The sequence below is a fragment of the Triplophysa rosa genome, linkage group LG20 (genome assembly GCF_024868665.1).
Source record: "Triplophysa rosa linkage group LG20, Trosa_1v2, whole genome shotgun sequence".
NCBI lineage: Eukaryota > Metazoa > Chordata > Actinopteri > Cypriniformes > Nemacheilidae > Triplophysa > Triplophysa rosa.
In genome coordinates, this window is record NC_079909.1 from 11,766,976 (window position 1) to 11,791,628 (window position 24,653).

At 41.3% G+C, this 24,653-nt stretch overlaps 1 protein-coding gene across 4 annotated transcripts in view; it reads left to right on the plus strand.

Moving 5' to 3' along the window:
- Nucleotides 1-24,653, plus strand: part of foxp4 (forkhead box P4) — a 116,161-nt gene that overhangs the window by 35,193 nt on the left and 56,315 nt on the right. For 3 of the 4 annotated variants that reach the window (XM_057362132.1, XM_057362133.1, XM_057362135.1), the window contains exons 2-4: nt 2,370-2,493; nt 2,671-2,848; nt 22,233-22,322. In XM_057362132.1, the coding sequence (XP_057218115.1) occupies nt 2,459-2,493; nt 2,671-2,848; nt 22,233-22,322 (303 nt within the window). In that variant the 5' untranslated portion in view covers nt 2,370-2,458. The remainder of the gene's footprint in view (nt 1-2,369; nt 2,494-2,670; nt 2,849-22,232; nt 22,323-24,653) is intronic. The other variant, XM_057362134.1, reaches the window with a different exon arrangement.

A 24,653-nucleotide genomic window follows, 5' to 3' on the forward strand; every position in this document is an offset into this window, starting at 1 on the left:
CTCTCTGAATCCTCCGTTTCCCTGCCAGCCACATTCTCTCACTGTGAGCTAGGAACCTTATCTGCCTTTAGGGTAGACGCTAGAGGAAAGGAGAATCTTTGCATGTGGGAGGAAGAGACTGTCATAAATTATATAAAATGTTTCGCCATTGCTGCTTTTTCTGACTCTATTTGTTTTTGCATCACTTCCTCAAATTACAAGTACTAGAAACAAAGAAGGCTGAAAGCATGCATTTTTGCTGCTAATATGCACTTCTGGAGCCAAATCAGAATTCGGGGAGGTGTTTATTCCCCTTGTTGCTATCTTACCTTAGCAACTCTCAGCATTATAAACAGCTCCTAACAGGCAGTCACAGAAGTTCCCATGATCCCTTGTTGCAGCCTCGGTACTTGCAGAAACAGGATAGAGAATGAATAACCACCCCTCCACCCTTTCTTGTAAGTGCCAAAGAAAATCTGCTGATATTAGAACATAAAAAAGAGAGAGAAACCTCAGTGCATAGCCAATGCATTGCGTTACCATGCCGTGAAGACGCTGGTCCTGGGTTTTTTGTTTTATATGTTGAAAGCAGATTTTTTTCTTTTGTCCCTGAAGCGAAGGCAAGTTTGGTCTCATTTCTCTTCCATCCCAATTAAAAGGCAAACGTGCCATTTTTTGCTTCCTCACATGCATGTTTTTATCTCTGCAATCAGTGGAAGAATCCCCCTCCCACCCCCCCTAGAAGAAAAATGCATCTTATGTTCTCAGAGGTCAAAGTTCACACTGAGGGGCTTCAGGCTCCAAACAAGATGCGGCAAGCTTTGACACAGGGTGCTCAGATGAGGCTGCCAAAAACAATTACAAGACGCAGCAAACTTCTGTTTCGCAGGCGTAATCAAAGGTTCCCTGCACAGATTTATTGGGCTGCTTTATTTATGACCTTCCATTATAGCGGCAATATACACCCATTACGGGATATGACAAGGCTTCATGCTTGCTTACACCCCAGGCTGGTTAATATGGCAGAGATGCACTCGCTGAGCAGCTGCACATCTCTTGATGCATTTTTTCAAGCGCAATTTCAATGGCGCAGGCAACAAGTCCTGCATATCCTGCATGTGAATGCATTTCCAATGGGATTCTACTGCACAGTGTAATGAGTTTACATTTTAACTAATCTTCTTTATTTGGTGCCATAAGTACACTTTCAAATACAAAAAAATACAACAACTGATATGAGTGGCAAGTTGAATTTCAGAGCTGATAGATGTTATCCCCACCATGTCATATTAACACTTGATGGATATAGATGGGTGGATGTAAAAGTAAGCCGCATGTTTTAAAATTTCCTCACTGGTCCGTAGGCGACAAAACTACCCACATCTTTGGTTTGTGTCCCTCATGATACAGGACAAGCCTGCATATTCCTCAGTCATGCAAGTTTCGCGTGACTAGTTCAGTTGACAGCTTTTGGCCGAAATATATATAACTCCTCAACCAGGTGCGTTTTTGTGACTCCGAATGCGAACTTGTTGGATTCATAGATGTGCCTTCAAGTTTCCAAAGTATCCTAATGTACATCTGGCCTATGAATATGTTCTAAAGTGGCTAAAGCTCTCTATCTCGATGGTTTTCAGCTGTTGTTGTGGCGAGCGACTAGCACAGGGCTGAACAGCTCGTACCGCATGGGCAGATAATAACATTCCCACAATTCAAGCGCGGGATGCGCCGATGCATATTGTTGATCTTAAAATGCTTCTTGTCTCTTTGTAAACAACAAATGTCGGTGGTGTATTTTAGATTCTCGCTTTGTCACTTAATGACACTAAAAGCATTCCTTCTGTGTTGGTGGATGCTTGTTTCTATACTTGCAATAATAGTGCACATGAGGTTGGTGTTTCTTTTCACCAGACAGTGTTTTATCAAACGTTTCATTGTAACTCCGAAGGATGCATTGACGCATTCTAAGACAAGCGCACTTCAGAGCTGATGTACTTCTGTATATTGTAACTTTTGGTAAGGATAAAGTATGCCACCCCCACACTGCAAAAAATGACTTTCTTACTTCATATGTTTGTCTTGTTTTCCAGTACAAATGTCTAAAAATTCTTGAATCAAGATGCATTTTCTTGATGAGCAAAACGACCCAAGAAAATAAGTCTTGTTTTTAGAACAAAAATATGAAATTTCAGTGAATTTGTACTTAAAACAAGCAAAAAAATCTGCCAATGGGGTAAGAAAAACCATCTTGAATTTAGTGACTAAGAAAAAGGTAAACCTTAATTCAAGACTATTTTTCTTACCCCATTTGTACAATAAGTAAGAAAGTCATCTTTTGCAGTGCAGACCCCCCCCACCCCCCTTTCATAGTGTTGTTTTGATCTCTTCAGGCAGACCTTCTTCATCCATGTTCGTGCCCTTGGCTGCCATTGGCTATTCAGTGGCTCAGGTGGTTCTTTAGGTGTATCTAAATAGATGTATGGCTGACTACTTGTTTACTGCGTTGTTTTCAAGGTTAGCAGACGCGTCACTCACTGTATTAACACTGCAAATAAATACTTTCTGATGGGTTGTTTTTTCACATTGTAAACCTTTTCACGTCTGTGCTGTTGGTTAGTGTTTCTGCTTTTTTATTTACAAAACTACACTTGCAGATTTAGTCTTTTAATATGTTTTCCTGTTTGCCTGCAGGTGCCACGTGATGATGGTAGAATCGGCAACAGAGACCATTCGAACAACACCCTCCAATCAGAATGGAGTCAGCAGTCTAAGCAGCCAATCAGACGGCGGAGGAAGGGAGGGGGGGTCCAACGGTGACACCAATGGGGAGATCAGCCCAGTGGATTTACTGCACCTTCAACAGCAGCAGGTGTGTGTGTTTGCTTAAGTTGTTGTCTGAAAAAGTTGTGTGAGAAACTCTTTCTTTCAGGAAGTGTGCTTAGCTGTTAGTTATTTCTTGTGCAATCCACACATCTTGCGCAACATACAAACAATCAGATATATATGAAACGATCCGCAGCTTAAAGTCACATTTTGGTTTTTAAAACCTGTCACAGTTGACTTTGTGCCATGTTTATATTTCGCAACCATTTAGTCATATTTAATGGCCACACATTAAATTATTAACTAAAACTAGTACACAGGCTTGACATGTTCACACATACTGTAGTTTAATAGAAAACGCATTTAAAAGTGAATTTGAAGACACAGAAGAGTATTTTTCTGTACAAGCTAACAGCTAAACACAGCTTTGTGACCCATTCCCAAACTCCGTTCACCACTAATACAGGTCGAACTGATTTCCTTATACTAAATCACACTTTCAGGTTTAATCTTTGCAGCCGTTTAAGCCCGGCCTGAGTCACAATAATGTTTTCTGCTGTGACACGTCAGCATGCAGAGGCCTGCGCTGTTTTCTGGACTATGCGTCAGTGTCTTCCATATCCAGTTTGTCAGCTGGAATTTCCTCACTTCCCGGACTCTCTTGGCTGAAACTCTCACTTTTTCTGTTCACACTCTTTTCCAAATGCATCACAGACGCAAAGGTTAATAAGACGCCTGGCCTTGTTATCAATGAAACAGAAGGTGTGTCTGGAAATATTTCTGAGCAGATATTTATCTTAATGTGCATTGAAAAAAACAGATTGACACATTTATCTGGTATGAAGTATATATGCCACTAATAGACTGATGCTATTTAATGTTTTTCTATATTTTACATTTATTATAACACATCTTAGGTGAATTAATCATATACAATTTGTAAATGACTTAATTGTATCTAAATTGAGTAAAAAAATGACTTGGCATAGATAATAAGCATAGAATATCAATAATAAAGAACAATACACTTGGCCTCTGAAAACCCAAATGTCATTTAGTTTGGTTACAATATTTATTTCTCAAAGAGTTTTGGATGTCTTGCGTTCATTATGTGACATCACATAATGGAATAAAGTTAAAGTGAAAACAAAAGATCGAAAAATAGTTGTCAGCCTGTGCTAGTCACTAGTTCCTCATGAATGGCCACAAGGAATGATGCAAGAGCACGATACAGAACAGAAAGAGAAAAGGAAAGAACTTGGTTTGTAAAATGCCAAAACTTTGCATTGCTCTTTTATTTTTAAAATGCCAACAACTTTGCATTGCTCTTTTATTTTTAAAATAAGTGCTTAAAATTGTAGTCAATGTAATGAATGTGAATGTATGCGATCCTCTGTGGTGTGTGCGTGTGTGTGTGTGTGTGTGTGTGCGTGTGTGCGTGTGTGTGTGTGTGTGTGTGTGTGTGTGTGTGTGTGTGAAGAGTTCGCTGTATGCACAACGGGGTCTTTCTTTCCAAATCTGCAGTGTGGTGTTAGTGCACCTGTACATGGTCATGCGAGCCAAAGCCTTTAATAAGAGAAAGAAATTGCCAGTTTCTTCTGCTCGAAACCATTTCCAATGTCAAACATGCCACACTCTGTTTCGCTTTACTTTACTTCCTCTCGTCTCTCTTTATTTTCCTTTTTCACTTTTTGGCCACACTGACCCATAATTCTTTGCTCTTTGGTGGCATTCAGTAGCTCCTTGTAAAAGTAACAGTAAAGTTACGTCCAAACATTGACATACTCTATATTCCTGATTTATATGTCTTCTGGACACAGACAGCTTAACTATCACTCTATAAGAGAGTAACGTCACATAGTTTGAAGGCTTTGCTTTGTGGTCAGAAGAAAAAAACGTTTTTGTGTATTTGTAAACTGCCATTTAGCCATAATTGTTTAAGAGCGGCTCTTGAAGTTCTCTGTCCTTTCACTGAAAGCTTAAGAACTAAATGCATTTCTCCGCTAAGATAAGCTCACTGCATGCTCCTCAATGGCAAGATTATAGAGTGCTTGTTACATAAATTTGCAGCCTCTTAGCATGTCAAAACAGAAGCCGTTCGTTTAGTCTGTCAGTCGTATGTTGCGTTTTTGTTTTTCATTTGTTCGCTGCCACTGGCTATATAGTAGTGTCAGACCAGAAAAACCTCTGGCAAAAATTTTCTTAGAAAAACAGCCTAGTACTACAAAAGTTTTCAATTTTTTGCAGAAACAAAATATGGCAAATAGAAAGCAGCAGTTGTGTAGCTAATGCTCATAACACAATGTCTTGAAGAAATTTGGTTTCATCCACATCATCCACAAGAAACAATCATCCACAGTTAAATATACAATATTACTCAATAAATATCCAATATGAACTGATTCTAAGATGTAAAAGGATTCACTAATACCTTGTGCGCCTCTAGAATGTGTGCATGTGCCTGCATGTGCCAATGTTTACGCGCAAGTATATTTAATTTCTTCATGGCCTTGAGCCTTATGCATTGAAGCTGCACACATCTGCTCTTCTTCCAGTTGTAGTTTAATAAACTTGCTCTGGTGTTATCTGAGTCCCTTTGAGGACGAAAAACAAGAATGTCCCCAGGGTGTCTGCTTGAACTCTTGTCACCATCTCAAATGGCAAATTTACGAATGCACAAATGGTTTTATTCACTATTCAGCTGCTTTGGAATCAACATCCACAACAAAATGAATAGAATAGTTTTCTGGTCAGTTGTGTCGTACCGTTCACCCTCATTTGGGCTGAATGAAAATCACGACTTTGTTTTACACAGCCTCAGCCTGAATGACATTCCCTCACGGGTCTGACCTATTCGTCCACAGAGAGATATCCCAAATATTCTTCTCATTCTCTACTTCAAATGAGATGTGTTTTTTTGCCAGCAAGTATTGCAATGCACCCCTTGATATGGGTGGCAATGCAATAGAAATCTGTGGTCTGTTTCTCTTTCAGATAACAGTTGTTCATAAGAATATGATGAATGCATTAGTTCAAGTTCTCTCATTTGATTATAAATGAATGGAGAGTTTGGCCTTGAAGACAAATGGCTTTAATGAGGAAGGCTCTGAAATGGCAAAGCATGCAGTAAAGTGGTATTATTGCAGAGGCTCCTAAAAAGCCATTTATCAAGTTTTAATGTCTTGCGACCCTATACCTCAGACAGCTGTTTTATTAAGAGATGCAGGGAGGGTTTATAGACAAAATGACTACATGTGAGTTCCTGTACTTTCATAGTTTGTAATAAATACTATAGATTGTTTTAAAGCAACAACAACATAAACAAACATTACTGCGCATGCGCACGCGCACTTTTGTGGCCCAGACTTGACTTCCTGTACACATCCGCAAAGAATACGCCCTTTTCACATGACGTCACGCATCTTCCGTTCTGCCGCGAAGCAGTGTATCATTACTTCCGCTAGCACTCCAGTTCATAAAGTGGCGGTAATGCACCTATATGCTGATTTGCCAACCGCCAGTAAAACTCAAGAAGAAGAAGTTACTTCCGCTAGCGCCTCAGAATGGAGTTTACCAAGTGGCTTGCACATCTGCCACAAATACGGCTAGATGATGTACAACGTCTTGCAGACAAATTTTCGCTAATGACAAGATCAAAGCTAGAGAAAGGACACAAATTCTTCGTTGAACAGTACCTGTTTGATTATGAAGGTAAGTGTTTTCTTTTCTTTTCTTTTTGTGTTAGCGAAGGTGCTAGGATAAGTACTTGAATACGTGTTCTGTCAGTTTTTTTTCTCACTGTTGTTAAATTCCAGCGCGACGGCAAAACGGAAGTTCTTCTTCTTCTTCTTCTTCTTCTTCTTGTTTGTTGCAAGACGGATGTTATGATACACTGCTTTGCAAAAAGGCGGAAGTTAAGTGACGTCATTGTGAAAAGGGCATATAGAGTCCCTGTAGATTATTTCTGAAAACAAGCAAAAGAAATAAGTAAATTACATTAGCTACCAAGTTAAAAGTATGTTTAGCCAGTATTATTTTGGGTTGCCAGAAGAAGAACCGTTACTTGGCTAAACTTAAATGCAACAAAGTTACACAAACCATTCAACAAATTGTTTATTTATTAAAATTAACATACAACAAAAGTTATTTTTTATTATTATACAATAAAATATGAATATACTGTAAATTCATATTAATATACATTAAATAAAATATAAATAGTTATATTATTATCTACTAGCCAGACCAATAAACAAACCAAAAGTTAACTTCGCGTCCGATGAAACCATCTATAAAGATCTTCGCTGGTAATGCAGTGAGTTCAGTAGAAGTATAGATCTCCAGAAGTACAGACCTGGGAAGTATGCATAGTTTAATAGATGTCACACTTTGTTGTGCTTCGTTTCGCTTCTCTCTGACATTGTTAAAAAATATCAACAGTAAACACCTCCCATTATTCAATTCCACGCTAACATGCTCGCATTTCACTGTTTATTCTATTTATTAGCTCTCGTTGGCTGTTTTTCCTCTGTCTGGTGTCCTCCTCCGAGCCCAAATCTTTCACCTGGAAGCGGCACTGCTCAGCGATACTGGTTAAACACCCTGCCAAGAAAGCACTGGAGCAGAAAAACAGTCCCAGGTCTTTTTTGCAGGCCCGTGTTGTCAGAACACAAAGCGCTCTCTCCCTGGGCCCCTCGGGAGCCTGGGAGAAATCACAGGCATCTACAGACGTCAAAGACTCAACAGACTTTACCAAACAAACAGAAGCCCAGCAGAGTGATGGAGAATGCGAACGGGAAGGAGAGCGAGGGAGGGCGAGCGACAGGGCGACGGGTGAACACGGGAGAGCGCAGAGATGAGTTGGTGGTTTGAAGGCAGGTTGAATGCGGCCATTTTGGGAGAAGTGAAGAAGAATGACATATCAGAGTTTTCAGATTTCAATATAAACTCAAATATTTCTAACAAACTTGAGATCAAGTTGGAAACTAAGAGCAACCTATGAGCAATAAAATATTTCTCTGGGATGGGTACAAACAGATACCGGTAGAGGAGTCCGAGAGAGAGAGAGAGAGAGAGAGGGTCGAGAAAGATGGAGGGCAGGGGGAGAGTGGAGCTGAAGTGTTAGGAGAGAGGGAACAACGGAGGGAGGGGAGAAGAAAGTGTAACGCTGAGATGTGTCAAGAAAGGGCGCCTGGGCCCCCCTGAGGAATGTTCCTTGTCTGCTTCACAACCCCAATACCAGCAAAACCCTTTGCTTTGTAAAAAAAAGGAAGACAGGAGAGGTGGAGAGAAAAAACAAGAGTGCACACTAGTGGAGTCCTCATAGAATTTCATCCTCTTGTTGCACAAAGCCAGGAATCCAAGCAAGGGTTTTCTGTTTTTCAATCCCTTGAGTGTTCTTCACATCAAATGGTCCCGCTCGGCAGCCAGTGTACGGTGTAGTGCTGCCCGGGCAGGGGGAGGTGGCCCTGTCAGACCTCTCTATTGCTTCTCTCTTTCTTTAATTGGAGGTCTTATCTCCCTCTCACTCTCTTTAGGTTACAGTAGGCCAGTGGTTTTGCTTCAAAGTGAGCATTTCGATAGAAAGTGCCCTGAATGGTGCGTAGCAGGTTGCATCTTTGGGTTCACACTAGCTCTGCTGAAGCACCATGTTGACCCTTCTCTTGCTTAAAGAATGAGTGTTTTTCTAAAAAGAATCAGGTTCTTTTATCTCCTTTTTTTTTAGAAATTGACTATTACACTAAATGCTAAAATGATGATGGACCACTTGGAGGGCCTAATGCTCTGGATCTTTCATTGGTTTTTGGGGGGTTGAGCACTTGGTAGGAGTGAGAGGGCAAGCAACCACTTCTCTAAATAGTAGAAGGTTGAGAAAGATGTGTGGCGAGAGGAGGAAGATATTGGAGATGTGAAACACACAAGAGAGAAACGGAAAGGCAGACTAACGTCTCGCTGTGCACTTGAGATGAGCTGATCATTAAGAGAAGAACAAACATTGACAGATGAACATTGGTTATGGTTTGGAGCTAGAGAAGTGCATATGGAGACCACATCGTGTAAACCTCTGGCTCTTTTGATCAGATGTAGGACTACAGACAGGAGATAGCAGATGCTTTTCACTGTCTCTCTCGCTTCCTGTTCTCCTTTCTGTTTTATTTTGACTTGCATCTGTGACAGGGATTCCCGCATTTTAATACATATATATACTACTAGTAAAAAGTTTAGGATCACTTACTGTATTCCCTATTTATATTATTTCCTCATTTTAGAATAATAGTAAACCCATCACATTATTGGAATAACAGAATTGTAACAGTGGGTATTATGTTGACTTAAAAATTCATAATAAATTAACTCTATTTTATATTGTAGTATCTTCAAAGTGGCACCCTTTGAATAGAATTTGCACACTTGAATAGAATCGTACACTTGGCATTTTATCACATTAAGCATCTTGAGGTCTCAACCTGGGAAGATTTTTAAACAGTAACATTTTTGTCAAGTAATCAAACTTTTGACTAGTAGTATATACTGTATATTCCCTACTGTGTTTGATGCAGGTTTACTGTTACAATTTGGTACTGCTCATCACTTTTGAAGCATCGGACATCTTTGACTGCTCAAAACCAACCAGTCCACATTATTTCTAGTGTAGACTTGAGCTAAATTTTGGGAGTATCTTTGCGTATGTCTATACTCTCTATTTTGTTGTTCTTTGGTCTTTATTGTAAAGGATGCTCATGGTTTGTCTGTGGTCACTGTATCATAACCACCCCCCTTTTTATGTTATTGCAACTCAGAATTAGCCGTCTCTGTGCTCTTTGTTTTCTCCGGCGCTGTTCCCCATTAAGAGCTCATAATGGACTCTGCAAATTGGTCGTAATGGTAGCTTTAATTAAACTGTCTATGGCACAGATGGGAGGAGTGGATAAAGACATGTACCGTATAGATCTCAGATTTGGAGTCCACAGATGGCGATGGCCGATCGCGGGTACCTGTGAGGCAGTCTAGATGCTTTAATTGGGTTTCTATGTGTGAAATGCTAAGCGCGGTGAGAAGAGGTAGAAGTGAAGTTTGAACGGCTTGACAGTCGGGGTGTTTGGCCTCTCTCCGGTCTCATTAATGTTGGGAAATGGCCTTCTGTTCGGCACTCAGCGAACAGTAATGGCCGTATCACGTCCTCGTGTGAAATGAAGCTCGTTTGACCAACCGCGGCCGATCGGGGAAACGAACAGAAAAGGAGAGAGGTGGAGACCGGTGGGCTTAAATATGGGGAGCATAAGTCTTTTTAGACAAGGATGCAAGGTGATAGGGGCCAGGCAAATAACATCCAGTAAATCGAACATTGTCAGCCCATTGAAGGGTGTCATCGCGTAAAAGCATTCCGCACTTTTAATTGTCACGCATCCCATTGTACGGAGGGTGATGAAGAAGAAAGGTCAAGCTGGGTCACCAAACGCTGGTGGTGACCGAGGTGCAAGGGTGAGGGGTTTTGAGGGGAGTTTCAGGGCAGGGTAGTTGCCTAGCATCTTTAGGTCGCCTCAATAGATGCGGCAGCAATACAAAAAGACCTCCAGCGTGCTGGTTTCCTTTAGTACAATGGAAAAGGTGGCGTGGGTTTGAGCTTCTTGCAAGATTAAGAAAGGAGAAGTTTTAAAAAGTGAAGAGGTTCTTTCAATGACCTCTTACTTTAATACTAGCCAACATAAATTTATAACTTCAATTATTTTCTCACATACATGGTGCAGTTTTGTGCAAAACTGTAACACACTCTATGTCATGAATAAAGTAACGTAATGAGACTGTCACGTAATGTCCTGTCCAGGATTGGTTGCACGTGCACATTTCTATAAGTACTAAGAGCTGTACGAAGCGTAATGTATTTCACATGTGCTCCGAGATATTTCATATTCTTCATTTAATGATTTTTTCACACATCAAGTCCTAATTCTGGAATGTGGGAATGTCATATTTATGGGAGGCTAATAAAAGTTATTTATGGCTTTTCCAGGGAAACCTTTGAGAAGGCTAAAGAGTACCGCCGTTAGTCTGCATTTACATACGTGTACGTGCGTGTGTGTGGAGAGGACGCTGGTTTGCTATTTTTTCTTTGTGTGGACTCAGTTTAACTCCGAAGGACAGTTGAAGTCACATTAGGAGCAGTTGTGGAGATGCACGGCCGCTTCGTCTCGTGTCTGTCTAGAGCGTCTGCTGGAGCATCTTAGAAGAAGTGCCAGCACAGCACAGCTGTGCTCAGATCAGTTCCAAATGCACAGCCAGACCACAGTAGCACCCAACACAAATCACATTTACAATAGACTCACAGAATCACATGGGAATAATTGTCACAATGAGACGTGAAATTAGGTTTTGGCTCATATATTTTTTGAAAGATAATATTATCTTTTTGAATAATATTAATGATCAAATGCTAAAATATTTATTAATTATTTAAATCAGTGTAATATTACATTAAATATGAATGAATAAAAAATAAACATTTTATTTAATTCATTTATGACATTTTTGTACCACAAAACAGTTTTTAAAACATGTCTACGCAGATGTAAAACTAAAAAAGTGAATCAGTTGCTATGAATGTAATATATATTTGAGTCTGTGTCCCATTATTCCACTTCCTGTTGCACTGCAAAGTGCTAAAGTTTTATTTATCATATATTGTCCCTTGACTAACAAGCCCTCATTTAGCCTCTGGTCCTTAGCAAACAGATTCACACACAATAGCACCAACAAACACTCACATCCCACTGTCTAAAGTGGTGCCACAAAGCCACCTTTTATTCCGCGCCTGTAATTTCCACGGCCCGGCCAGTTCATAGGCAATGCTTGAAGCACATCAAGCATTGACCTTCTTCTAGTCACCATGGCGATTATGAAAGATTCTCAGCTGGATACTAATGTGTGGGCATTTGGAGGTACGGCTCCCTCAGAGCTGATTGACAAACCACTGGAGAGAGAGAGAGCGGAGGAGAGAAAGGAAGGGGGCCGGAAAAAAAGAGTGCAGGAGAATGAATTTAGTGAGCAGTATGGAGTGAGGAGAGATTTAGATAATAGTTAAAGTGGAGAAAAAGGATGGAGGAGGTGGTTGGGGAGGGAATTTTAGTTTGAAGAGAGTGTTAAGGGGCTCATTTTACTCTGACCACATTTCTCTGACTACATCTCCTACTGGACTCCACATTAGGAAACAACAGCTTTAATTGACATTAATTGGCATGTGTTTTTGCCCTCCCAGCTTTAGTCAACAGGTGAGGTGGAAAGAGATTAAATTGTTAGTGACCGGTACCTGTTTTAACCTCTTAAAGGAACAGTGCAACCAAAAATAAAAACTGTCATTGTTTATTCATACTCGTGGCATTAAGTTGGACAAGTTTTAACCATAAAAATGTTAATGGAGTAGTTCACTTCAAAATGTGCCCCCATTCACTTTATCATAGTATTTTTTATTCCTATTATGGAAAGTCAATGGGTGCAAATTGTGAAGTGAACTACTCCTTTGTTAGATATTTAACGTTAAAATAGCGGAGCTACTTTTGTAACTCAATTTGAGTTTATCGTGTTTATCGCTGTAAATGATTTCAAGATACAATACTCATGTTTTCATCTGAAATACTGGTATTAATGCTTTTATTGACACTACGTTTTATTATTTTGCACTAAAAATACCAGAGGTTGGCTTCCAAAACATTGATTTTAATATTTGACATGGTCTTACTCAGTCAATATCAAAGAATAGTAAGAATGTTTTGTGTAGAAAACAAAAAATGACTTGAACTGGTTGAACTTGTTTTTACAGGCAGGGTCACAAATATAGAATTTATGGTATCTAAATTGTCATTGACTAGATTTGAATCCAGCTATAAGGCTGCATTTGTATTTTTTCTTGTGTGTCTGAGTTTGAGTCATGTTGTCTGTTTTAATAGTAAACATTTTTGTCCTTTTTGGAGCTAGGTCCCAATATGCTGCCATTCTGAATATGATCAAAATTTACAACTAATAAACATGCTCACGTACAGCCTCACCAAGACCAATTTCCTTGCCTTCAAGCCCACTTAGAACTTGTTATTGTGCTGTGCAACACAGAGACCTCACCCTACGCTATCACAGAAGCCCCTCTCTGTATACGGCTTAAGGGACCCCTCCGCTCTTCATCTCTGTCCTCCCAATGGTCCTCCCCGGGCTCAAAAAAATGGAGAACCCCCAGGGGAAACAAAAAGAAGACGAGGAAAAAAAGAAAAAAGAAATATGCGCAGCGCCACTCTCAAAGTTGTTGCCCTGGTAACTGGTGAGGGCGAGGGACCGCAAACAATGAAGCCAGATCCCTTTTTAAGTGTTGCTAATTAGCTTGCCTCTGCTTGCTCTTTGTGTTTGCCATCTTAAAAAGAAACTAAAGTCAACAGGGAGAGGCGTCGTAGAAGAGAAAAGACAGAATGTTGGTTTCTGTTTTTCTTCTCCTTAATGGCCAAGGGTGCACATAGAGGCGAGATGAAGGCTGCTTTGTGCCAAGCGACAGATGACTGATGATATAGATTGATGCTACTGATGTAATTGAATATTGATGAAGAACATGTGAAACCTGGTGCTGGTTTGGTTTTGTTGAAGGTTTGCTTTCACGTGAAAGAAACTGTTTGCTTTGTCCGTGCTTAGAGCATTTGTGGTCGAGCATGTTTAGCCTTTTATAACGGCCGCTTACACATTGTTTGCTTTGGAGAATTTGATTGGGCGGACTTGGGTGTGTGGGGAAAAAAGATAGTTTAAACTACAGATGAATCTGGTCCAGTGAATCTGGTCCAGATGGTCCAGTGACTTAAAAACTATTTTTAATATACATATATTTCTTCATTTTTTTTAATATTTTAAGTGGTGCTGGGACTATATTTGGCGTTTTGTGAAACCCTTTTTAAAATGTTACGTCTGTAAATGTGTTGTCTTCAAAGCACTTTTGGAGTGTTTTAAAGAAGTTTTGTACATCTCTACTCAGGACATGGCAATACTCCCCCTCTCTCTCTCTCTCTCTCTCTCCCTCTCCCTCTCTCCTTTCTTTTTCTTGGTCTTTGTGCACAGAGATGTGAGACGTGGCCTCATAACACTCTGTTTCCGCTCAGTAGGATTTATTCCCCCCTAACTCATGCACACACACACACCACCTCACTCCCATTTAAACGCATGCAGCGAGAAACGATGAACTCTTCGGTCTGTGTACCATTTACCCCCTTTTATTATTTTCTCCAGATCTGTATCTCTGTAGCTTTATCCACTACCAGGTGTAAATCAAAACTAAACTCAAAACACGTTTTTTTTCTTATTTGTTCCCTCTAAGACCACGAGACGGGGTGCATTTCCAAGCGAGCGGTTTTGAATGTTCACATGGTGTTCCTCTGTTTAAACAATACACTGTGCATGTCTTTTTTCTCGCAGGCTTTCTTTTGGCAACGTGCTGTGTGCGTTATTATTAATTTTTTCTATTTTAATAATAACAAAGAAATGCGTTCCATATGTGTGCTTTGGACAGGATCCCCGCTGCCAGTTAGTGGTATCCTCATCAGGGAGATCGGGTCAGTCTGCTTAGCATGTGTGTGTGTTTGTAGGACAGATTGCGGAGGGCGGAGGATGGTTTTGGACATCCTCCCATTTCGGTGAGAGCCAATGGGGTAGGTCACTGGAGCTTTGACTCATATCACACCCTAACACCTTTAGCACAGCTCCAGCACATCCCTACAGATTCACTAAAGCACTCTCTCCAATATCTTGAAAAGTTCTCAGATATGACAGGACCTTGTAACTCCATTTTTGCTTATTAGTTTTTGCAATGCGCGCAGCAGAGAGAGGTTGAAACCCTATCAAGTACTACTTTGTTTGGCTGCCAAAAGGGCGGTGTTAAGAAAACCACAGCAAAACTGCCGTGCAATTGCCATCAATTAGACGACGGCGCGGCTGCTGGGGCTGGAGGATTCACAGATGACCCGTATCGTGAACTCTCTGAGCTCTCACTTTTCTCTCTTTCTGTCTCAGCCCTGAACTCTGCTAATGCTGCGGTCCTCGGCACTACAAAGCGAGGCCGTCTCACGGTGCCAGCAACGAGGTAATGATGCCCAGAGAGCCCAGCCATAGTGGATTACACTTCCTCTTTTGCTCTTTCAAAGTGGAACATGGGGATAAGTTACTGCTGTGAGCGGGAGAGAGAGAGACACCAGGTACATGTGAGCTCATCTGAGCTTCTTTCACCATTTGTCGTCCCCTAATGAGTTCAACAGCCGTGCAATCCTTGGAATCTTTTTCACAGTTTTCAAAACAAAATATCTCAGACATCCGAAACGTCGCTGCTATCATGTTGCAGCCCGTATTTACTTTGTTAACATTTTTGGGGACTGAGGTGTGGAACGCTGCACATCTGGAAAGCAGCAGAGGCAGCAATTTTCGAACAGGTCCTCTTTGTGAAAAATAGGATGTAAAATAGACCTGAAAGTGGTCAGGGTGTTCAAACATTACAGTATATTTTGAAGATTTTTCCTCTCTTAGTTTTATTTTTTATTGCCTTGGCTCCAGCTCACCCTTTCCCCATTTTAATGGCCAATGGGAGTCTGCTCTAGCCGTTTAAATTTTAAGGTTTCGCCATGTGCTTTATATTGCGGAAACATTACATTAAATAGGAAAAGACGACAGCGTTTTTAAGCTTGCAGGAATAATTCCGGCATTAAATAATTCCCCTGATTTTTCGATTTTTGAGATCAGCATTCTAATAGATTTAAACAAAAACAAATGTGACAAGTGACGGAGAGAGACTGCGAACCGCATGATGGAACAGGAAGTGGCAAATTAAATCCAGCTTTGGCCAAAAGCGCAGAGAGGGGAAAAAAGCTGAGAAATATGGTCAGAAGTGCAGTTTATTTGTAACCCACCGTGAAATTGGACAGCTCTGCAGGCTATGACTGTAATGAGTCATGGGGACCAAGTTAAGATCTACGAAACCTTGGCCCGGGCCTGTAAACCCGATCCCCTGTCCTGCAGCCCACACCTCGCTCTGTAGCCCGGGGTGGACAGCTGCTAACAGGCCCAATATGTCTGACTGCTGCCGCTCTAGACGATGCTCATTTGGTCACCAGCTGTGTTCCAGCATTAAAATAGAGTAAGTCTGGTTCTCCTGCAGACGATAATTCAACTTTATGAACGGAGCTATTATACGATAGCCTCTGTGGAAACTTACAGAGATGGCTGGCTGATGGTCCATAAGTGATGATGCGGAACACTTTGGATTGTGTGGACAAACAGTCTGGCCTGCCACGAGTCTGCGGCCCTGCACGGTCTGCAGTGCTGGATTCCTCTGGCAGCTGGCAGTGATGCATTTGATACATTACAAGCAACCGCTAGCGAAGCCCTCGCTTCACGTAAATATGCCATTCAGATACAAAGCAATCCCACGAGTTGTCACACCCGTGAGTCATAAAGCCGCTGTCATGAGGGGCGGAAAGAAAGGAGCGGGCAAATTGTGTGCCTGTAGCCGCTCAGAGGTTGTACAAGCAGGTGCGATTATTTTTACCAAATCCTAGTGACGTTTTGGATGCTGGCTTGTGTTACATTTGTGAAACCTTTTTTCACAAAAAAAAGGAAAGTGAATTCCTCTCCCTCTTTTCCACCGCTACCCAATGCAAGCAAACAAAAACAGCTCAAGTCTTCATTATAAGACGTTATAAGGAGAAAGCCGAACTTCCTAATTCCAGGAGGATAAAGCCTAAAACTCAAAAGAAGCAGCTTTGGCAAAGCTTTACTTTTCCTTTAAGGTTGAATGGTACCAGTTGGGAAAAAAAGGAGCCTTTGTCTCTCTCCGTGCTCCAGGTTTGGAGGTGGCTATCATGCAGGGTGCATGCTGAACAAAAGCACCCAAGTGTAACAAGTCTTCCCGGTTTGTACCGCTGAAAGAAGGTTAAGTTTAGTTCCTTTTCTTTTGGTGGAGGTGACTTTTTTTCTTCACGTTCCAGTTCCGCTTTAAACACAGATGATGTTGAGTGGCAACAAATATCCTTTTGCTAGTTATTTATGAAGTGCTATTTTGTGAACTGGAAATAAATTCTGTCTTCACACCCTTAAAATAGGCTTTTTTGAAGGTGGACTTGGGTCTGTTTGTAAAGTGTCTGACCACATCTATCCGTGCATGCAGTTGTTGCATGAGGTAGGTAATATTACTCATGAAGAGCACACCCTGTTGCTTTCCTAAACAGTGTGAACAAATTACAGAGCACATTTCAAGCACTTTTTCGTTTTAAAAGAAAGCTGACCTTACGTATTTGGACTTAGATTTCACCGCAAAGCACAGACAGACTTAAAAAAATCTTCTTTTTTGTGCACAAATAACTCATAGGAAAGAACGATCAAAAATGAGATCTTTAAAATCTCCTAGACAGCAGCTCAGGTTTTTCTTTCAAGCTAAATATTCTCACACTGATGTTCCCAGATTTGTCACGTGTGCAATTTGTTTTATTTCTGTTGTTAAATATCATAAAGAACTTTAGAAGAACAGTCTCTGAAATCGAATGTATGAGCTATACGTTAGTATTTCTTCCCAGGCTTTTTTGTTCTGTTATCCCATCGTATCTCTTTCTGTATTTTTCTTTGTCGTGAAAAAGTTACATGGGACAAAAGCATTATTGTGTCAAGTCATGATGTGTGTCATAATACCTCAAATCAGCTCCGTATCGGGGTAAATATGCCGTTTGGCAGTAGAAGGCAGAGTGTAAGTGGAGCATGTTGACAGAGGTTTATTTAAGAATGAATTAAAAACGTAGCGCCGCTGCCCTGAGGGAGGCGACCACTGTTACTGTGTTGACCTCTGTTAAAAGGGTCTTATCTGGCCAACTATAAATAACTGCACATCATATCTAACTCTGATTGGAGGTCAACAGAGAGGCAAGGGTTTGATTGGTGGATTGCAGCAAGCAGCGGTGTCTGTTTTATAAAGTTTATTCCTTTAGTGTTAACAGGACCACACTTTCTCTTATACAGCAATGAGATTAAATGTAAATGCAAAACAAATGGAAAAGTTTGCTTAAGCCTGCTGGTTTTCTTTATTTTTAAGTGAGGGCCTCAGTAAAGACATGAGATCTCTTTAAAATCTTATAGACAGCATTGAGATTAAACAGGCTGCTCTCCTGAGAAATAGACTTCAGTTATCTTGCGTTTCGTCATGTGTTTCAAAAGAGTATTTATGTCTCAGACTGTGCTTAGACACTAATGTCTGTGATAAAAAAAATTGACCTCAAACATTTTATAATAAACCTCTTGGAAAACTAAATAATTGGAGCAGTGCTTCTGCATTGCGCAGTGTGCCAACAAAACAGTTTTTTAAAGTAATAGTTCACCCAAAAATGAAAATTCTGTGATTATTTGTTCACCCTTTTTTCATCTTTTTAAAACTGTTTGACTGACTTCTGCGGAACACAGAAAAATATATTTTGAAGAATGTTGGTGACCGAACAACGGCAACCAATGCAAGTCAATGGGTACCACCGCTGTTCGGTTACCAACGTTCTTCAAAATATCATCTTTTGAGTTCTGCGGAAGAAAGACATTGGAAAGACAGATTTGAAATGACAAGATGGTGAGTAAATGATGACAGAATATTCAATTTTGGGTGAACTATCCCTTTAAGAGAGACATTTATGGCAATGTTAAAGCTGAGCTATAAAAGAGCAACTTCTGAGCTGTATATTCTTCCTTCAAAATGGTTTTGTCTCCCCCCTTAACCCCCAAATAAACCCAAGATTTTTTTCTTTCAATTCTTTGAATTTTTTCTACCTCCCAGCCTTTTTTTCATCCACCCTCGTCTCCGTCCATATCTCTTGAGCTGCCTTCATCACACAGTGGCTGTCTCAGTTTGTCCACAGCTCAAGATCAGCCAACTCCAGTAACATGATTCCCTCTGACCCTTCATGCCACCCTGAGCCTCTCCCCGCCACTCCACTGCCGTTTCACCCACCCACACCCATGGACGGCCCACCGTGGGCTGGGGCTCTGTTTTTCTACAGGGGGAGGTTGTGGGGGGGACGTTGCGGGCGTCAACAATGGTTCTCTGTCAGCGATGATGGATCATTCCAGCATATGGTGCCCACCTGTCCATGGAGGAGCCGACTTCACTGTTTAGATTTACAGGAGAGAGATGGAGAGAGAGAGCACCCCGTGTTCTGCCCTCTCCCTCATTCTAACTCTCACAAACACAGGCCGATTAGGGATCCGATTCATCACCTCCTAGTCTTGTTTACCTAAGCAACCTGAGCATAATGAATAGAAGCTGGGACATCCAGGAAAGGGGCGTGCAATCAACCATGTTTGTGTTTTTTACAGCATTGTTTTGGAACGTCCATCCAGAGTAGCTCATCTGTTGTATTATTATTGGACGTAGGCACGTCTAAGCACGCAGACTCGACTGTCACAACCCCGTGAGAGAGAGAAAGAGTGCAAGAGAGAGATTCGTACTATGTGCTTATGCCAAAACGAATTCTTCCCTGTTCTTTTCCCATAATGGACCCTCACCCGAGGGGCCCCTCCCACGCCCACGCTCTCTCTCCTGCAAAAAGAAAAGAAACCCAGTTGTCAGCCATTTTTTCCAAGGCCTGTTAAAGAGGGGAGGCCGAGAGGGGTGAGAGAAAAGGAAAAGAAAGAGAAAACAGGTTGGGTGCTGGGCAAGGAGAGCCCCCATCCATACCCCCCATGACCCTGCTGAATTAAAAAATGCTCTGTTATTAAAGGCAATGTCAGGAGTGTTGATTTACGGGGGGGGGGGGCTGTTGATGACAAGTCAGAAGAACTCATACACTGTGCAGCTCGGGCCGCCAAGCTGGGCGCTGACCTCTTCAACCTCCCTTTCCCCTCTCTCTCTTACTCTCTCTCCCTCACGCTCGTCCGACCGCCTGCTCCGTACTGCAATAAAACCTGTCTAACTCAACAGCACAATGGAACTGTTGTTGGGCCCGGCCAGCAGTGGCCTCCCTCATATTTTCTTTAAAGGTGCAGTACTCACCAGTGAATGCCACAAGGTTTTGGGTGGATGAGAGAGAAAGAGATAGGAGATGAAAGTAGCTTAGCGAAAAGATGTTCTTTTTTGAAATCTGGATTTGTTTTTGCTCCCTGTTTGATGTGTGGATGGAAGTTATAAAGTATTTTTTTGCTGTTTGTGTTCCAAATCTTTTTTTAACCTCCGCTGTTCGTGAAAGCAATAACATTGGCAAGTCAGACTCAATAGCTTCACCAGCCGAATGGAGCCTCTCCCCTGTTGCTCAGAGAGAGGGCTCACCGCCCCAGACGCTGGATAACCGTCTTCTCCTTTCGGGCCCGTTTAGTGCAGCCAACCTCTTTCCCCGTCTCCGGTCATGATTGAGACCAGCCGTGGTGACCACCCATTCTTCAATGGGTATTGTGCCTTACCCCTTAAAAGAATAATTTTCCTGAAATGAAAAGTTGTGATCATTTACTTACCACCCTCATGTCTGTCCAAACCAGTGCTATTTTCTTCTGTGAAACATAAATGGAGATGTTAGGCAGAATGTCTGAACTGTTCAATACAACAAAACCTTCTATAGAACAAAAGTGGATGGTGATTTATACCGCCAAGCTCCAAAAAGAAGAAAAAATACAATAAAAAGTTTTAGAAGCCAAGCAAGAACTTGACGAACAGCTTAAAATTTTATTTTTATGGGTGGTCGTACCTGGAGGTGACCCAGTCATGTCACCCAAATAACATTCTCTTAATGTTAAGAAATGTAATTACATTTGCTTCATAAGGGCTGTTCGTGAAAGTTACTTTGGATTAAACATGTGCACTCAATACCACTTATTATATTCAAATAATTGTGACATTTATGATAATTAAACAAGATTTTAATATAATGGTAATCAGTGCAGCAGTTTTGGCAAATTTTGTTGATTATTGTTCCAGACGACCATCTGGTCTGCGTGTGTGTGTATGTGTGTGAGAAGTAATTTACACCACATGCTTTAAAGTGGAGTGTGTAATCTCAGAACTAGTCATAGATGAGAGGTGCTGTCGGTCACTTTAGTTTATCCAGCCCTCCACTGAGGTCATGTGCACAGATGGATGGGGCTTCTGCATAGCATGTGCGTGCGTTGGTGAACGCGTGTGTGCGCACGCCACTCAACCGCGACCTCAGCAAAAGTAGCAAGTGCTCTTGATACAGATGGTTTTCATCCCACCGACCACTGCATGCTCTCTCTCTCTCTCTCTCTCTCTCTCTCTCTCTCTCTGCCGATTGTATCAGCCCTCTCTCTCTCTGGAACCCCCACCCACCCTTGTACAATAAAAGAGACAGAGGTGTATCTCTTTTAAATGGATTGGCACCATTTATTTTGAGGGTGTTGGACTGGGTTTTGAAATACATCCTCCCCCACATTTAGCTCATAAATACTTCTGCAATTGATATAATGGCTATTAGCTCTTACAGTTTAATACTGATATCAGATCAGTGCTAAATGTTTTCATGACAGTGAATCATTGCGACTGAAACGAATGTATGAATTTGCCATCAAGCTGACCCATAGGCAAGACAATACACAAGTTTGTTTGATATGTTAATTGAGATAAAAGGAGCAGTGAGATTGTAACAACAGCAAATGGAAACTTTTAAGATTTGGAAAAGCCATATCTAAGTTGGTAATTATTTAAATAAAACATGACTGAGAGCTCCAATGTCTCACAAACTAAAGAAGAGCAACACAATTACCCCCCAGATTATTACAGAGGACAAGTAGGTTTAAAACATGTAAAACTGGCATTTTTTCAGCATATGCATATAAGCAACCATGAGAATTTACGTTGAGTAGTCTTTTTTTTAACCGAGCGCTTTCACCCCCTCCATCTTTTCATAAATCAATATTTACTATGTAACCTTCCTCTCTCTCCTCAGGGCCAGGAAGCAAATGTGCATCCTGATAGCGCTCTTCATAAAGCTGTTCGCCCATTGATTTACTGTTGCCTGATGGTTTTTGTTTTGAAAACTCTGTTTTGCCATCGGACATATAGATGTGTTGGAATTCCAACGTCCGGACAAATACTGCTGTCATTCGTACACCGGGTATCAGGCTGTTGGCCTATGATGTGGAACGGATCTCGAAACAGGCAACTGTGGAGAGATGATCTGCGTTAGAGAAAAAATAGGGTGCGGTAGAGTTACACAGAAAGAATGATGTGGCATTTTCCCTCTCTCGGTCAGAGGAGAAAGCTCCTCTCTGGAACTAGTGTACCTGTTAGGAAAGGCTCCCATACACTCGGTTTGGCAGGTGGTGCCTTGCCGTGTACTGCTAAATGTATCTCTCCTGTGATTTTGAGGAAATGTAAGCAAAGTGCAAAGGTGTATATGTGTAGTGCTCACCACTGTGTTCTTTTTGCTCCTCTCTTGTGTTCACAGGCCCTCCAGGCAGCACGCCAGTTTATCCTCCAGCAGGCCACGGGACTCAATTCCCCCAGCAGCAACGAGATCAAACAAAGCACTGTACAGGTACAAACGTAAAACACATTCACACAAACACATACAGAATACAACTTATCCCATCTTGCCTTTTAAAGTTGCTCTTCTGCTTGACTACCTGGTGTATGTAATGTAATTGTATGTAGTTGTTTTGTATTCCCCCTTTGTACTACATTGAAGTGTAGAGTCTTCAATGTGGCTCTTTGTACTAAAGAGCTGAACAATGGCAGACGGTCTGCTTTAAGACCAAACTTCATTTCTCTGTGGGCAGGAGGTTAGCAGGAGGTGCACGTTCCTGTCTCACCTGTCTACATACACACGTACGCGCGCACACACACACACACACACACACACACACACTCAAGGTCTTGAGCAGGAATCTTGTGAATAGAGTAGTGTGGAGAGCTCAGATCCGTCAGTGATGTGATAAACCCCAACGTGATGCCGCTGTCAGATAAACAGACCACAGCAGTTACAACAACCTCAGCCAACACACTGTTCTCATTTTTGTCTCTGTACTTTTTCCTAGATTAACCAGTTTAGTGATTTTGTGGAATGAGTAATATACCCAAAGTGCAAATAGATTTGAAATAATTCACCCTGAATGCAAATATCAAATTGAAGATACTTCAATTCGATGCGAGATATAATATTTAGTTATCATTTTGTGCAATTTCATTGTTTAAAAGCCAATCAGTTCCCTGCTTTTTTGAGTATGTGTCATACAATGGCATGTTTTCAAACGTTTTCAATTTTTGCATCATTTTGAAATAATGTGCATGAAGGAATTTGTATGTTTTGTCTGTGTTTTTTTTACTGTCACTAAATTTCTTCATACCTGCCATGTTAAATTGGGGCAGTGGCGATGACTGCCTACTCTACAGTAGCACACCCATCAAATGTGACAGGACATGCTCACGTGCTTAAACCAAAGTAATCCTTTGATATCACAGTCGTGAAACATGCCTCCTTCCCGTGTAAACGCATGCATGTAAGCACACATGTGCACATAGAGCCTAAAGATATTAACATCCACATCAACAGGCAGTAAAACACGCTTCAGTTTTTCATTTTACATTTATGAGCCTGTTATAGATTTTGATTGGTTTAATGTTTTATTCTTCATCTCACACTAGTACAAAGCCACAGATTAAAACAGATTTGCTCACTGTATTTAGTCTGAAAGGCATGGAGATACAAGACATGAAAAGAGGCCATGCTTAATCAGACCCAGGAAGAGAGGGGCGGATATAAGCGCGGAGGTGAAAAATGGTGAGCGCGAGTGAATGAAGGAGCACAGGAGAGCCGCCCAGAGTTTTTCAGACCATCAATAATCCAGCAGGAATGCTGGCTGACGGTTGAAATGACCGTGTTGAGAGGTTTTCCCTTCAGGGTAATTAACATTATCAAGGAACAGCAGGTTACCTTGTTAGTGGCGCACTCATTTAATTAACAAACCACACTAATTAGATTGAACCCTGGGCTGAAGTTTGCTTCTGCGTGGTTATCGAGCTAAAGATAAGTCAAGAGGAGGAAAGCGAAAGGATTTTTATTTTGATGCATTGTTTGATTGTGTTCATAAGTACACATCACACATCTTCAGAAGTTGATAGATCTTTTGACGATTTATGGGGCTTTATTGAAAAGTTTTTCGTTTAATTTGTTGAGAATCATTGGTATTATTGCTCAAGCTCAACCACAATATCAAATGAACATAGAGAGCCGTATTATCTGCAGGGGATGCTGGTTATCTTCCACAAACGCCCTAGCTACACCTTATCAATTTGTTATACACACACAAGAGTCAGCGAACCCTACGCTTAGATCCAGAGACATTTCTTCACTCCTGACCCTTGACCGATCCCCAGGTCAGAGTCTCAGTTTGCTGGCTGTATGGGCTTCCAGAGAGAGGGGAAATCCAGTCATCCCATCCCAGCTCCGAGTAGCACGAGGCCAGCCTGAATACTGATGATAGATAGCCCAGAGATTCTCCTTTGTAGTATCAGAGACACATCCACAGCCCCAGGCCTTCCAACCTCTCACCCCTCCCCTCACAGACTGTGTCAGTATGTTTGCCTCTCTCCTTGTTAATGTACGTGTATCTGAGAATTATTTGCACTGCTTTCTGAAAATAAACTTTATAAACTCATGTTTATAAAGACACACATGCTACACGAAAAGGCCTTCAGCTGATCGACAACTGACTGTCAAGAGATGTTTTTCGTCTTTTTTCTATTCATCTCGCTTTCAGTTCTATTTGTAAAAGGACCTTTTTAGTTTGAGAAAATATTTGGTTTCAGGAAGCAGTTGTCCATTGGTGGTGAGAAGATCGGTTGTGCTCAGAAAAGGAGCTTTAGCGCA